The 15181-nt window shown below is 42.9% G+C and overlaps 1 protein-coding gene across 4 annotated transcripts in view; it reads right to left on the bottom strand.

Annotated features, from left to right (window-relative positions):
• The window catches only part of LOC117531092 (myosin-16), a 99856-nt gene that overhangs the window by 22377 nt on the left and 62298 nt on the right, over positions 1-15181 (bottom strand). For all 4 annotated transcript variants that reach the window (XM_034194132.1, XM_034194131.1, XM_034194134.1 and 1 more), the window contains exons 7-11: positions 10438-10494; positions 4878-4964; positions 3470-3715; positions 3262-3379; positions 2604-2731 (exon numbers count right to left, since the gene is read on the bottom strand). In XM_034194132.1, coding sequence (XP_034050023.1) covers positions 2604-2731; positions 3262-3379; positions 3470-3715; positions 4878-4964; positions 10438-10494 — 636 coding nt within the window. The remainder of the gene's footprint in view (positions 1-2603; positions 2732-3261; positions 3380-3469; positions 3716-4877; positions 4965-10437; positions 10495-15181) is intronic.

Raw genomic sequence — 15181 nt, 5'->3', positions numbered from 1 at the left:
TCTGCAGCAGCAGGATACCCTCACGACGGCCGACCAGAATAATATCAAACAGGTCCATCCATCCATTTTCTTCCGCTTTATATATAATATCAAACAGGTTTGATTTTCATTCGACCATACGATCGGCGATCAGGAGGTGGTCGTCAGATGTTAAACGCAGCTTGTTACTCCATGTACACTACACGATGCAGGACGCGCGATTAACCTGAAACTCGGTCCAAAAAATTCTCTCGCACAGTGTAAAGCCAACATTTATATCAATATTGAGTGCACATTTTACAACATCATAAAACGTGCGCACATTCTCTCCACATGTAAAACATTTTGCGATGACACTTCCAGGGCTCCGTAAAAATGCCTGTTTTTACAAATAAAAATGGAATATTTTACAAGCACATTTATCTCAATTATCTGTAAACACCAACACATGACGCACGACACATTAACGTGTTGGTTTACATAATGAATGATTGAACCAATCAGTGTTTAGCAGAGGCACATTTTACCCAGAATCCTTTGCAATCTGTCTGTGTGTGTTACAAAACCTCAGAATTAGTGCATTATTCAACATTAAAAGATATATGTTATATTTTAACTTTGTACAAATGACAGAATTGACATTAATGGAGTTATTCTATCAGTATTCACACAAAACCATAAGTCAGGATGCCTTTATTTTTCAAGACCTCCGCCTGACCGGAGCATTGTGATTGGTAGAGAGCTGGCTTTGTGACTGCTCTCAGGGTGCTTCAGTGCTGTATCTGTGTAGTTTCCAGCAGGGGGCAGTATGTTCAAACATAGAAATCCTGACTCATTGTTTGAGTCTTATATCGCTTCCAAAAGCGATCGTGGTGTTAAAACTCAAATTCAGCTTGTTAGTAGTTACAAATGTACCAGAGACAACACTGGAATTTATCAGTTATCTGTAACTTCTGATACATTTTTGGGTGGTTTATCGGTTTATCTTTATCAAAGATAACTTTTCAGTTATCTGATTATCTGTTATCGAAGTTAAGTTTTTGGTTATCTGTGCCCACCACTGGACATACATACATATGTTTTTTCTTCTTTATGACACATTTTTGGACAGATGTGCTCCAGTGCAACATACGAGGTCTGTGATGAAAAAAGCAGTCCTTTTTATTTTTTTCAAAAAATAAATGGATTTGATTCATATGTTTTTACGTCCGACAAGCTTGAACCCTCGTGCGCATGCATGAGTTTTTCCACGCATGTCGGTGACGTCATTCGCCTGTGGGCAGGCCTTGAGTGAGGAGTGCTCCACCCCGCCCGTCAGAATCTCTGTCTGAATAGCCGCTGCGGACGGCGTGCGTTGCTTTATCAACATTTTTTCTGGACCTGTGAGGAATATCCGAGTGGACACTATTCGAGAAATTAAGATGGTTTTCGGTGAAAAGTTTAACGGCTGATGAGAGATTATGGGGTGTTTCTGTTGCTGTAAGGACTTCCCACGGAGCGGGACGTCGCGCAGCGCTTCCAGGCGCCGTCGTCGGCCTGTTTCGACCTGAACACATTCTAATTTAAGGCTTATTTCACCCAGGACGTCGTAAGAGAACAGAGAAGATTCAGAAGAGGCCGGCACGAAGACTTTATGTGGACATTCCACTGTTTAAGGACATTTTGTAATGAAAGATGTGCGCGCACAGATTTGCCGAGTCGTCACGGAAATGACTCGGCGAATCTGTGTGCGCCGCGACAGGAAAAACACCTCCGTGTTGAAAACCATTTGTAAAATTCAGGCGGCTTTTGATGGCTTTCAACAAGTGAGTAACTGAGAAATTGTTTAACAGCTTGGGCATGTTCCAACTTGCCCGTTAAGGTTTCCAACGGAGGTGTTTTTCCTGTCGCGACCCCCCGCGGTCGGGTCTGGCCCAACATGCGACTCTGCCCGCACGTTCTTTCATTACAAAATGACCTTTAACAGTGGAATGTCCGAATAAACTCCTCCTGTCGACTTCTTCTGAAAGTTCTCTGTTCTCTGACGACTTACTGGGTCAATAGAGCCTGAAATGTGGAAGTTTTCAACTTGAAACGGCGAGACGCTGCCGCCTCGAAGCGCAGATCGCCGTCAGGCACCGTGGGCCATCCTTAAAGCGACACTACCAGACCAAAATCTCTCATCAGCCGTTCAAATTTTTACCGAAAACCAGCTGAATTTATTGAATGGTGTCCACTCAGTTGTGCCTTACAGCTTTTGAAAAAATTTTTATCAAACAAAGCAGCAGTCTCTGAGCCATTCCTAAACAATGAAAAAACGACGAGAGGGTGGGCGACTCCTCACTCAAAGACTGCCCACAGGCGAATGACGTAACCGACAGGTGTGAAAAACTCTTGCATGCCCACGAGGGTTCAAGCATGTCTAATGTAATCACACGTGATTCAAATCCATATGGTTTTTGAAAAAAATAATAAGGTCCGTTACCTTTATCACAGACCTCGTATAGTCTGGAAAATACAGTAATAAAGGAGCAACCCACTGGTTTCACATAGGTTGGGATCATGAAGGATTCCAAGGTCATTCCTTCCCCCAATGATATATTTGAACTTTATCTGCAACTTGAGTGCCTTATTTACACACCAACCTTGATCTCCTCATCGAGCTGTTTCTTCAGGTCTTCTACCTGTGACTGGAGCGCAGTCTTAGTGCGACTTAGCTGACTGGTTCTACTCTCTGCCTCCTCCATCTGTCGACTCAAGTCTGCGTTATCAGCTGACAACATACACAAATACAATAAAAAGGTTAGAAAGTAAAAAAAAAACACCATATGGACCAGCTGACTAAACTTTAAAGAATGTAAAGGCATTATTGATCTTAATAAATACAGTTATAGCATTTGTGAATACATTCACTGTCACTTGGACATATGCATGCTCTATTAATACTGAAATTGACATTTAGTTCTTTACATTAGAACATTTTGAGATGCATAGCTGAATATCATAGCATCAAGTATTCAAAATGCGTCCAAAGCACACAACAATGGGACCGAGGACAAAGCCTTGGGGCATGCCACAGGACACGGCACACACAGCAGCAGTGACTATGAAAAGAAATTAATTAAATTTACATTGGAATTGTATATTCTAACAGAATTTCCTGTTTTACTATTGTTCTGCCTCATTCTCCTTTTGGTTTGTTTTCTGTCATCTGAGAAATCAGACAAGCTGTTAGGAAACACTGATGCATTCAAAATGTACTGATGTTTTTAATCTAGTGGTAAAACCCAAATTTGAGCCAACCTGTGAGTCTGTTCTTGGCCACGCTGAGCTCAGTGAGCGCCCTCTGCAGGTCATCTCCTCTCCTGTTGGCCTCGGAGAGCTGCTCCTCCAGCTTGTTCATCTGGCAGTCTGCAGACGTCTGAAACACAGCATCAGTAAAACGGTAACAAATTAAAAAGACTTTGCCAGAGTGAACGCCGACTCAGATTCTCAGTCTGCACTTCACGACCTTTGCTTTCTGCAGACTCTCCAGCGACGCCGCCAGCTCGTCCACCTCCATCCGCAGGTTCTGCTTGTCCTTCTCCAGTTTGGTTCTGGTCCGCTGCAGAGCATTGCACTGCTCGCTCAGCTCTGCCACAGCATCGCTGTGACGTTTTCTCAGCGACATTGCCAGCGCTTCTGACTGGACTGAGGACTCCTCCAGGTCCCGTCTCAAACGCTGCAGCTCACTCTCACGCTTCTTGTTTACCTCCATCTGTTAAAGACACCAAGTCTGTCCGTCAGCTTTAATATCTAAAGTGGGGTCCAACTGAACTTGAACATCCTGCAACATCACGTAACAACTCCAACTAACTTCAGCTCGACCGAAATCCTATTATGGACCACTGACATTCGTGTAAATACATTATCCAAAGCATGACGTTAAAAACACAAACACACACACACACCAGGCATCATGGGAAAACGAAAAAAAATACCAATTGGCAACATAGTGACTTTATGCAGAATTGATAGAATTGACAGAAGAATTGATCAATTCTACTGACAAGAAACACAACTTTTCTTTTACCAAATTCTTCATTTCCTGTTTCATTTTGATGATTCTCAAAATCTTTTATTCCGGTTTCAGTTATTCCAAACTCCTGTGGAATTAAACACAGTGCAGGTGGTGGCGCTGTTTCACCAAAGTACAAACTGCATGGAAATCAGTGGGAGACATAAAATTTCACCTGAAAATGATCCTGGACCCTCATCTGCTTCAAAATGTCATCGGTTCCGTTTCAAGTCTGTCTCAAGCCTGTTCATGATTTTCTTTGCGATATCTTCCTGACAAATCTTTACATGCGCCAAGGACGTAATAAAATCATTGTTATTTATTTATTTGTCTGTTAGCAGGATTACGCCAAAACTACTGCACAGACTTTGATTAAATTTTCCCCACAGATACATATAAGGCCATGGAAAACTCCATTAAATTTTGGAGGTTATCCGGATCCGGATTCTGGATTAAGTTTCACTTTATAAAGTCTTTGAAGGATTACGTCAAAACTACTTCACAGATTCTCACCAAGTTGCACCACAGATAGATATTAGGCCATGGAAGACTCCACTGAATTCTGGAGGTGATCTGGATCCGGATCCGGATTGGTGGACAGCAAAAGTCTCCGGATGCTTTTGCTGGTTCTGTTTTTGCCTTTGAATAAACCTCATTTCTCATTATTTGATTTTCACAAGAACATAGCTGAAGATCTGAAGAAACGCCTGGAAGATAATAAATGTTTTACGTCTTCTTTACTTTTTTGCATTCACAGTCGTCTGAATTATTGGAGGTGTGACATCTCGCCTGCTTTTGTGGACTGTGACTGACTTTGTGACTTTGTAAACAGAGGTTGAAATCAACAGGTGACTGTGGTTACCTGTGAGGCGGTGACTCCTCCAGCCTCCTCCAGCCGGTCAGTGAGGTCATCCAGCTCTCTGGTCAAATCTGCTCTCTGCTTCTCGACCTAACAAAAACCAGCAGACATACGCAGCATTTATCACTACCAACGAGAGCGTCACATGTTCACCTGATTCTGCTTGCTGTTGGTCCGTGAACAGGATTCTTCGTGAAATGACTTGGTGAATGTTGACAGATCAGGGAAAACCAAAAGAGTCAAAGCCAGAAGACTTACAGTGCATCCAGAAAGTTTTCACAGCGCTTCACTTTTTCTACATTTTGTTATGTTACAGCCTTAATCCAAAATGGATGAAATTTATTTTTTCCTCAAAATTCTACACACAATACCCCATAATAACAATGTGAAAAGTATTATTATTATTATTTAGATTTTTGAAAATCTATTAAAAATAAAAAACTAAGAAATCACACGTACATAACTATTCACAGTCTTTGCCATGAAGCTCAAAATTGAGCTCAGGTGCCTCCTGTTTCCACTGATCATCCTTGAGATGTTTCTACATCTTAATTGGAGCCCACTTGGGGTAAATTCAGTTGATTGGACATGATTTGGAAAGACACACACCTGTCTACATATAAGGTCCCACGTTGACAGAACACAAAGAAAGCATGAAGTCAAAGGAATTGTCTGTAGACCTCTGAGACAGGATTGTCTCAAGGCACAAATCTGGGGAAGGGTACAGAAACATTTCTGCTGGCTTGAAGGTCCCACTGAGCACAGTGGCTTCCATCAACTGTAAATGGAAGAAGTTCGGATCCACCAGGACTCTTCCTAGAGCTGGCCGCCCCTCTAAACTGAGCAATCAGGGAGAAGGACCTTAGTCAGGGAGGTGACCAAGAACCCGATGGTCACTCTGTCAGAGCTCCAGCATTCCACTGTGGAGAGAGGAGAACCTTCAGGAAGGACAACCATCTCTGCAGCAATCCACCAATCAGGCCTGTATGGTAGAGTGGCCTGACAGAAGCCACTCCTTAGTAAAAGGCACATGGCAGCCAAAAGGCACCAGAAGGACTCTCAGACCATGAGAAACAAAATTCTCTGGTCTGATGAGACAAAGACTGAACTCTTTGTGTGAATGCCAGGTGTCATGTTTGGAGGAAACCAGGCACCATCCCTACAGTGAAGCATGGTGGTGGCAGCATCATGCTGTGGGGATGTTTTTCAGCAGCAGGAACTGGGAGACTAGTCAGGATTGAGGGAAATATGAATGCAGCAATGTACAGAGAAATTCTGGATGAAAACCTGCTCCAGAGCGCTCTTGACCTCAGACTGGGGAGACGGTTCATCTTTCAGCAGGACAATGACCCTAAACACACAGCCAAGATATCAAAGGAGTGACTTCAGGACAACTCTGTGAATGTCCTTGAGTGGCCCAGCCAGAGCCCAGACCTGAATCCGACTGAACATCTCTGGAGAGATCTGAAAATGGCTGTGTACTGACGCTCCCCATCCAACCTGATGGAGCTTGAGAGATGCTGCAAAGAGGAATGAGCAAAATGAGCAGGCAATTGGTTTCCTGCTGAGAACCATGACCTCAGATTTAGAGATGCTGATCCTCATCCCAGCTGCTCCACCCTCGGCTGCAAAGTGAGCCAGTGAGTGCTGGAGGTCACAGGCTGATGAAGTCAACAGAACCACATCATCTGCAAAAAGCAGCGATGAGACCCTGAGCCCACCAAACTGAAGACCCTCGTCGATATCCTGTCCATGAATATCACAAACAGGATTGGTGACAAGGATTACTGCCAAGGACCCAAACACAGTTCTCCCTTTGTGAGTACAGAGACTGAATGGCCTGGAGAATGATACAATAATAATCATACTAATATTAATGAAATGGGCAGCACGGTGGCTTAGTGGTTAGCACTGTCACCTCACAGCAAGAAGGTCATGAGATCGATTCCCACCTATGTCCTTTCTGTGTGGCGTTTGCGTGTTCTCCCTGTGTTTGTGTGGGTTCCTTCCGGGTCCTCCAGCTTCCTCCCAATTCCAAAGGCATGCAGGTGGACTGGAAACTTTAAATTGTCTGTAGGTGTGACTGTGCTTATCTGTCTGCATATAGCACAATGACAGACTGGCATCCTGTCCAGGGTGGACCCCGCCTCACGCCCTGTGTCTGCTGAGATAGGCTCCACCCACCCCCATGACCATTAACTGGAGCAAGCGGTTACGGAAAATGGATGGCTGGATAATAATCAAATCACCTTTCAATGGATCATTAGTTGTTCATTTATTAAATTTATTTTTTTAATTATTAGCTTTAGACCACATCCTTTTTCACATTCTGTGTAATAACACATTTCATGCAGTCATTAAATAATCTGCTGTTCATTTAGATTCACTTTTGTCACATTTTATTTTTATTATGATGGTTTTTAAATTAAAATAGTGACATGATATCTGCATCAGCAGTTGAATTTTTCATGAACTCCTTCAGAGAACACCTTCTCGTGCACACATGGACAGAGTTTGTCGTGTGGGGTCGTAACCTGCACAAACAGCCGGCGCTCTGCAGCTCCAAGCGCTTCTTGTTTTCAGTCTTTTACAGCTGGTTTTAAGACAGACGTAGATGTTGAGACCGACCTGTAAAAACCTGAGACTCGGCCCTCCCTGACAGCAGCCGTCAACACACCTCAGGCACAACACGGAACACCAGATGACACTCAGAACGACCCCCCCTTGCAGCCCTGGAGTTTTTTTTTAAGATCTCTCAGCCTGTCCACAGCTCTGCCTCCACAACTCAGCTGTGTGTGAACTGGGAAGGGTTAACGCTCGATTCACTTATCGCTCCTGTCCAAACTCCGGACTGAGCCAGCAGTTCCTCCAGTAAGTACCACCCAACACCACTCACAACGTCCAGACTGACACCAGAGGCAGGTCAGTGCTCCTAAACTGTCCAGAAGAAGACAGGAGAGTGTCTACCTATTTGCTGCAAAGCTCAAAGCTCCCACGAAGAGGTTTGATGAGCTGAACTTTAACCTTTTGCAACAAGTGTATTTTCAGGACATCTTTGAGTCGTATGCAGGATTAGTTTTTTCCAGTTGCCCCCTTACATGTGTGTTGGTGTCAAACAGAATCCATTCGTCTCTCGTTTATCCACTGAAACTAACACCGGCAGTGATCTGCTGCATTGTATGATGCATCAAAAAAAAGAGTGGAATGAAATGCAACGATATGTGAAAAAAAAGTGAGCTGGAGAGTTTTGGAACATGTCTGGATCTGGCACCTGTGCCAGCTCACAGTGGAAGCGAGTTGTCCCATACAGTCACACGGTGTTCCCAAAGTGAAAATTAACAGGAAAAAACTTGAGTTAGAGACTTGGATGCTCACTAGTGATATTAGGTGACAACTAGATGTCTCTGGTACTAGGATCCTTGGGTACCACTATAATGACTTTGTATCAAATGAACGGTTACTTCAGGAGACATCAACTTGGAGTTAAACTTGGATTGTGAGAAAATGTTGCTGATGTAATTTTGACCATGTGACACATTTCTCTGGGTTAGCGTTGAGGCCCTCAAGCAACTGGAGAAGGCCAAATGCATGCCTCCGTTTCACCTGGCTGGGGCAGACGATGGTTCGTTTTGAGAGGTGGAGAAGGACCAGTTGTCTGCCTGGGGGGTTCCATAGTGTGGTGGATGTGGCGGCACACAGCAGCAGTGCCTGATCCCAGACCAGACATGACCTTAAGACTGAAGAAACCAGTTTAATCCATAGTGACCCATCAAGAAGACTAAAATAAGATTTCTAGCTGCTTCTAGACCTCTTCAACTGGACAACTGGTGCACTGGGAGATTTTTTGTTTGTTTGTGGAAAAAAAAAATCATTATTTGCGCTGCCTCTCATTTAGAATAGTCAAAGAAAGCCCATAAATTCTGTGCTTGCATCATACAGTCTGGCTTGGAGAGTTCCACCACCCACCTCTGGTCTGCTATACTCCCTTGAATGTCCCCATTGTTAAATAAGAATCAATCACAGCCTAGTTTTGGAGACGTGGGACTGACCAGAGGATGAAAATGATGAGATTCAAGTCTTCCCTGATGCTTCCTGGTCTTGGATTTACTTGTTCCCTCAGTTCATTCAATGCACGTGTTTTATTGGTGCTTCAGAAAGACCTGAATAATCTAAAGTATGACATTATACACATGCACGTATATCTATGGGTCTGTAAGCAACACTGGCATTCCTGTTGGAACAAGACCTGATGGAAAACAGCGGTGTCTCCTCATCTCTATCTAATGATGATATCTCACCTGTTCGACCTGAGGAGCAGAACTTAACAATAGCGAGTCTGTCTGCAGTGGATCTATGTTGTATTTGAGCTGTGGAGGAGATAAAAGCCAGCGTGTCCCTGCCTGCCTTTTCCTTCACCGTTCGGAGAGTTGGGGGAGAGGGAGCGCCATTTGGAATACCACCCAGAGAGGGGAGAAGTGTGCAAAAAAACACCCGCGGGCCCGTCGTCACTTGATTAAGCACTCAGGCTGAAATATGCACGTTTGAATTTCTGGTGTGGAACACGGGAACTGCAATCAGTCTTAAGAGGAGCAACCGAGGTCTGCGGCTTAAAGACACACTCTTCTTATTTCGATTATCAAGCACTTGAAGCACCTTTATGTGAACCAGACACACTCCTCTGAAGCCTTCACATTAGAAAATTACCGGTTGTCCTTCCGTTACGCTGTGAGGAGCAAAGCGAACAGGGATTACAAGAAACAGAAGGCACGCCGTGCGTTGGAGAACAAACACAAAAATAAGACATAAGAAAGAAGGGAAGGAGGATGTTCCGGCTCATTCGACGCCTCCGGGGTTACCCTCGACGATAATCGGAAACACAAGGCCTCCCCCTGCCAAGTTTATTATCACAGGTGCAGATAGTTTGGACGACCTGATGTGCAGCGCCAACAGACAAAAACCCAGATCCGCCATCTTCATTCACCTTTACATCTCTCACTTAATGCTGCATTTGATTGTACTCCAACTCGGAAATGTGCAATAGAACAGGCATTCAAGTTGGAATTCCAAGTTGGAAAGTCAGGGGGGATCCATGAAGTCCAAGGTCAATGATCTGACACACAGCACAGTGAGCAGTAACCCGAAGGACCTTCTCCTTAATATTTACTTGTATGTCATGTTTGATGGCAGCTTTTATGCGATAAATGAAACTGACGTTTCCTGACTTGAGTTGTGGACTTCATGTTTGCGCTCAGTACGGCGCTGGGCTGCAAACTAATGACAATCCCTCCCCCAAGATGCAGAATGAAATTATCTCTCAATGCTCGATGATCATTTCTCAAGTAGATGCACTGGGTCGGACACTGAAAATAATGACTCAGAAATGACAGAACGCGGCATGTTTTACTTCACTCTCTCGCTCTGTTGGAACGGTTTGACCTTCTCTTTCTTATCTGCAGCCTGACAGAAAAGTTTAAGGTTCATCTGCTCTGTGTTGACTTTAGGAAAGTGAGTAGCAGCGTCTGTGTCATTTTATACGGTACCAGTAGAGGAGTTGGTACCGTACCTTGACTCTCATAGCCCGCTCTGCTTCCAGTTCCTCCTCCAGCTCTTCAATCCGGGCCTATAGATGAGAAAAATGAATGAGAATAATTTGCACACGCTCTCGCTAAAATATGACCAGGATATCAGACTCAAACACTCTGGGATGTGTATATGTTTTCTGGCCAAGAACAAACAGGGTGTCAGCGCTGCAGGCCGTTTGCTATTTCAGGACAGCACTTGTGCGGCGAGGCCTTTGCATACATTGTGCTTTCTGTGGGGATTTGGTTGGCCTCTGGCATTTTCCTCAGGTAGCAATTTAGAGCAAGAATTCCATAGCCACTGTCATTATCTGTATTCTGACCCAGGGTGGTTCTGCTGCGTCTGCCAGCTGAGCCAAAAATCATCAATGCCTTTTTTTTATGTCATTCTAAGAATTCCTATTATGTCTTTGCTTTATCTTGGTTTTACATTCCTGGTTCAAATATAGTAAATGCAAACCACACCTGTCTATATTCCACCAGGACAGACTGGAATCATTCGTACCAGGATCCTTAACGGCCACACAGGATGTATATAAAGATCGCCAACATGGCAGCTGAGTGATAGCGAAAGCGCTACGCTACAAGGCATTAACTCAGCCGAAGCAAGAATTCAAACAACTCTGGAATTTGTGAATTATAAAATAGCACAATTTTGAGGTGGATCTTGATCTGTCTAAAAATTCAAATAACGTTTTCACACCTACAGTTCACTTGTTTGGCCTGAAATTAGTGACCAAAATCTTACAACGTTGCACTTTTCCTTTCGCTCATTTTGCATTCATATGGCAAGATTTCAAAGCAAACTGACACATGTAAATAAAAGCCACATACGGGTGCACTAGGGGTGTGTGTGTGTGTGTGTGTGTGTGTGGGGGGGGGGGGGGGGGGGGGGAGTCAATTATCTTACATATCACCATTCTTTTAAGCGATATTAGTTTTATGTTTTTTTTTATTCCAGAATGAATATTCAAATTGCTTCATTTTAATCTTTATTTATAGTGAGGTGGAAAGAACTTACCTCTTGTATCCAGCAGAGGGTGCAGTGCATTTTGAGTACAAGCATGTTAGCATTAGCACATATGCTGCTTGTACTCAGATTAGACTGACTGTAACTTTGAATTATTTTTTCATTTTTACTTAAGGACCGTTCATGAATCAAAACACTGCAATCCTACTTCATTCACTTGTTTTTGTTTTTTTTTTTCTCACTGTGTCAACACCAGAGGGCGCAAATCAACTGGAAAGTTTGCATGCATTAGTTTGAATGAGCACAGCTGGAACAATATTCACAAACATGGGTGTTGCAAAGGTTTACATAACAACACAGAACAGCATTTCAAGTTAGCCATCGCAAATTTGCAGTACCAAAGAAATGGTTTGTTATCACCCCAAGCCACACGTCCTATCTGTTCCTTAAGTCAGGTTTTACCTTCTCATTCTGTTGTATATTTTGTCCAGTATTAGGTCACCACCTATTGGGCATCATGTTTCTCGCTGCAGTTACTAGTTTAACTTTTGGTGGCTGATACTCATGTGAAGGTGGGCGCCTCCACCAATCACCCAACAGGTGGCAGCCACATCTATGGATTAATACATAGACCAGGAGTGGGCAATCATGTGCCATGAAGGGCAGAGACACTGCAGGTTTTCCTTCCTACCAATCACCTCAGCCGACCAGGTGTTTATTTTCAGGGTAGAAGCTCATCAGCAACCCACCTGCTGAGGTGATTGGTTGCAAGGAAAACCTGCAGTGTCTTGGCTGTTTTTTTTTTTTTTTAATTGATCTGGTGCATCAAATTTAACCACCTGCCTAATCCAGTGGTGGGAAACCGTTCACTATGAACGGTCAAGATGGTTCAACTGATGGCCTCAGGAGGTGGCCCTGATCATCTGTGAAACCACCTGCTGAGGCAATCAGTATCATGGAAAAGCTTCTTTGTACTACAGAACAGTTCAAACTCAGCTGTACACTATTTAGATCTCTTCATATGCAGTGACCACAACTCAGTGTGCAGAGGCTTTTCACAGCACGCCGATCCACTTAACTACTTCACTGTTCTTGGAACAGGAGCAGATGTTTAGGTGAACCATGGTTCAAACCAGAGTTCAAACCTACCCAGCAGAACTGACTGACCCATCTGAAGGGTTTGTATGAAAAGGGACCAAAGAGAGTCAGTGTGAAAGCAACCAAACTCTTCTTTGACCTACAATCTCGTCATAAAAATTAGTCACAGTGCATCATATAATCACCTCCTTTCTCTCTCTATAAAAAAAACATTCAGAAGATGATGAGACAAACATTAACTTTATGTCCCCCTCCTCTTCACTCATCTGTGCCAAAGCCACAGTTCATATTTCTAATAATTTGTTTTTAATTGCTACATTCCCTGCCATGGCCGCATCCTTTCAAGTCGTGTCTCGTCCTGCACTATCTCCAGCTCGATCATGTTTCAGTGTCAGGAAGTGTGTCAGACAAGGCGCGGAGCCCGGGGCCATCTGCAGCAACACAACACGTACCTCACTGATGTGGTGGAACCCACTTAGAAGCTACATGGCACTCAAAAGCTCCCGAAACACACAGACATTTTAGCACAAAATAAAGATAAAATCCTTGAACGTCTATCGACACAAGCCGCTTTTATCTCAAAACCTCAGCAGGGTTCCATCTCATGCATGAAACCATTAATTTACAAAAAAATAGAAAAGAAAACATCCCCTGCACATGCAGGTTGACCACATGTTAAAGTTGACACAGAAGGAGTGAGATAAAGTCGACAAACTCACATGCCAGCGCAGGACGTCTGCAGACAGAACAGCCATGGTGAGGCAGCAGCAGCCCGACTGACTGACTGTCCCACAAACACACACACACACACACACACACACATTCACTGTGGATCCCCTGGAGCATTCTGCTGTCCACACCCCCCTTTATGCACAGCCCCCCCTCCCCACCATCTATCTGTTTCTTGTTAAATTTCTACTTTCCACAGCCTCAAAATAAATATTGCGGCACACAAAGACTGTATAAAACAAGGCGTGCTAACAGTGTTAAGACGGCTGATCCCGAGCGGGTTAGATGAATGTCATTTGTACGACTTATCCAGGGCAAAAATTATACACTGATTTTATTGTAAATGGTATTTATTCAAAATGATCTCACACCAGCATGGTATCATTTTCTTCTCTCAGAGTCATGTGGGCAAATAAAAAAAATAATAACTTTAGATGCTTGCAGGGTTTGATCTCCATGATTTTTTTTTCTTCCTTGAAGCCATAATAATGGTGTATAAATTGCAATCACATGCATCACATGGCTGATGTCTGAGGGATTATTAATCGGCGTGGGCAGTTATATCCTGTGAGCCCCCAAAGAGCCAAACTACTGGAGACGCTGTTGGCTCAGACAGGCCGAGCCCAATCCAGATCAGTTCAGACCCTGTGCTGATACCGTCCCACCACCATACTGTCCACACATGCTCGCATAACTCAGGTTTACTTCCTGTCTGCCTTTTGTTCTTCTAAACAGCTTCAGATGGCATTAAAACAACATATTTAAATGATAAATACCAGTAAAGATCCAAATGCCAGCCTGGCGGTGCCAAAACCAAACCACCCTGGAGAAGCACTGATAACCTGATATTTTGGGGATAAGCTTTTTCAGAGGCTGCAGCTCACTCAGGGGCGAGGTTATAATTGAAACCAGGTTTTTTTGTACATTTTTCCTCAAACCTAACTTTTGCACTCAAGCACACAGAAGACTGGAATCAAAAAGTAACACTTGGACAGTCAAAAATATTTGGCTGAACCCTCTTAGATTTAGTATTCTAGAATAAAAAAAGAAATTGTAGAATTTGGTGTGGGAGATTCTACATATACTAGCGTGTTCCCCGTGGGGATCCACGGGCTGTATATTGGGTCATGTTTATAAAATAGGTAGCTGACATTTTTCAAGGGTGGTAATAAATTATGCAAAGTTTTATAATGAGTTGGAATGCTGTGTGAGTCCAGAATGTTTTTAGAACCTTAGACCTCAAAAGCTTTTAGAAGAAAATTATTTTATTTCCTGTTAATTACGTAATTTTTAATGTTGATTTACTGTCTTAATGAATTGATTATAAATTAACATATACACACTATTATTGTTATCGTTATTATTATTAGTATTATTATTCTTTTATTTTATTATTACTTCAATTTTATCATTTGATTTTTAAATGTACCACAACAGAAATAAGTATTTTCAATTTCTTGTGTCATCCATGTATTTTGAATGTATTTACAATTATACTATGTACTTACAATGAACTTAATAAATAAAATCACACACGCAAGCTTCTAATATATAAACAATTTACCCCTCGCTGGAAGGCGTGCGAGTCCAGAATGTACTTATCAATGTCCATTGTTCAGTGTTGCTACCTAATATCCATAGTTTCTCCAAAACTATTAGTGCTATCAACATATTCATTTTGACCAAATATACATAAGTATACCAAATGGCAAATGCCATCCATGACTGAAGTTATATACACACATACACACAGAGCTTTTTGTCTTTTCTGCATTCTGCCACAAGCAAGCGCTTTTATTTTTACACGCCCACAAAGAGAGACGGTGGCAGAAGACATCAAACACACTACACTTCTCACTCATGGTAACGCCAACATGACACTTAACTAAACTGACTAAACCAAATAAACTACAAAAACACAATAAGTCAAT

This window comes from Thalassophryne amazonica, chromosome 18 (assembly GCF_902500255.1).
Source record: "Thalassophryne amazonica chromosome 18, fThaAma1.1, whole genome shotgun sequence".
NCBI lineage: Eukaryota > Metazoa > Chordata > Actinopteri > Batrachoidiformes > Batrachoididae > Thalassophryne > Thalassophryne amazonica.
The sequence above is the reverse complement of the archived record's forward strand: the minus strand, read 5'-3'. Positions and strand labels throughout refer to the sequence as shown.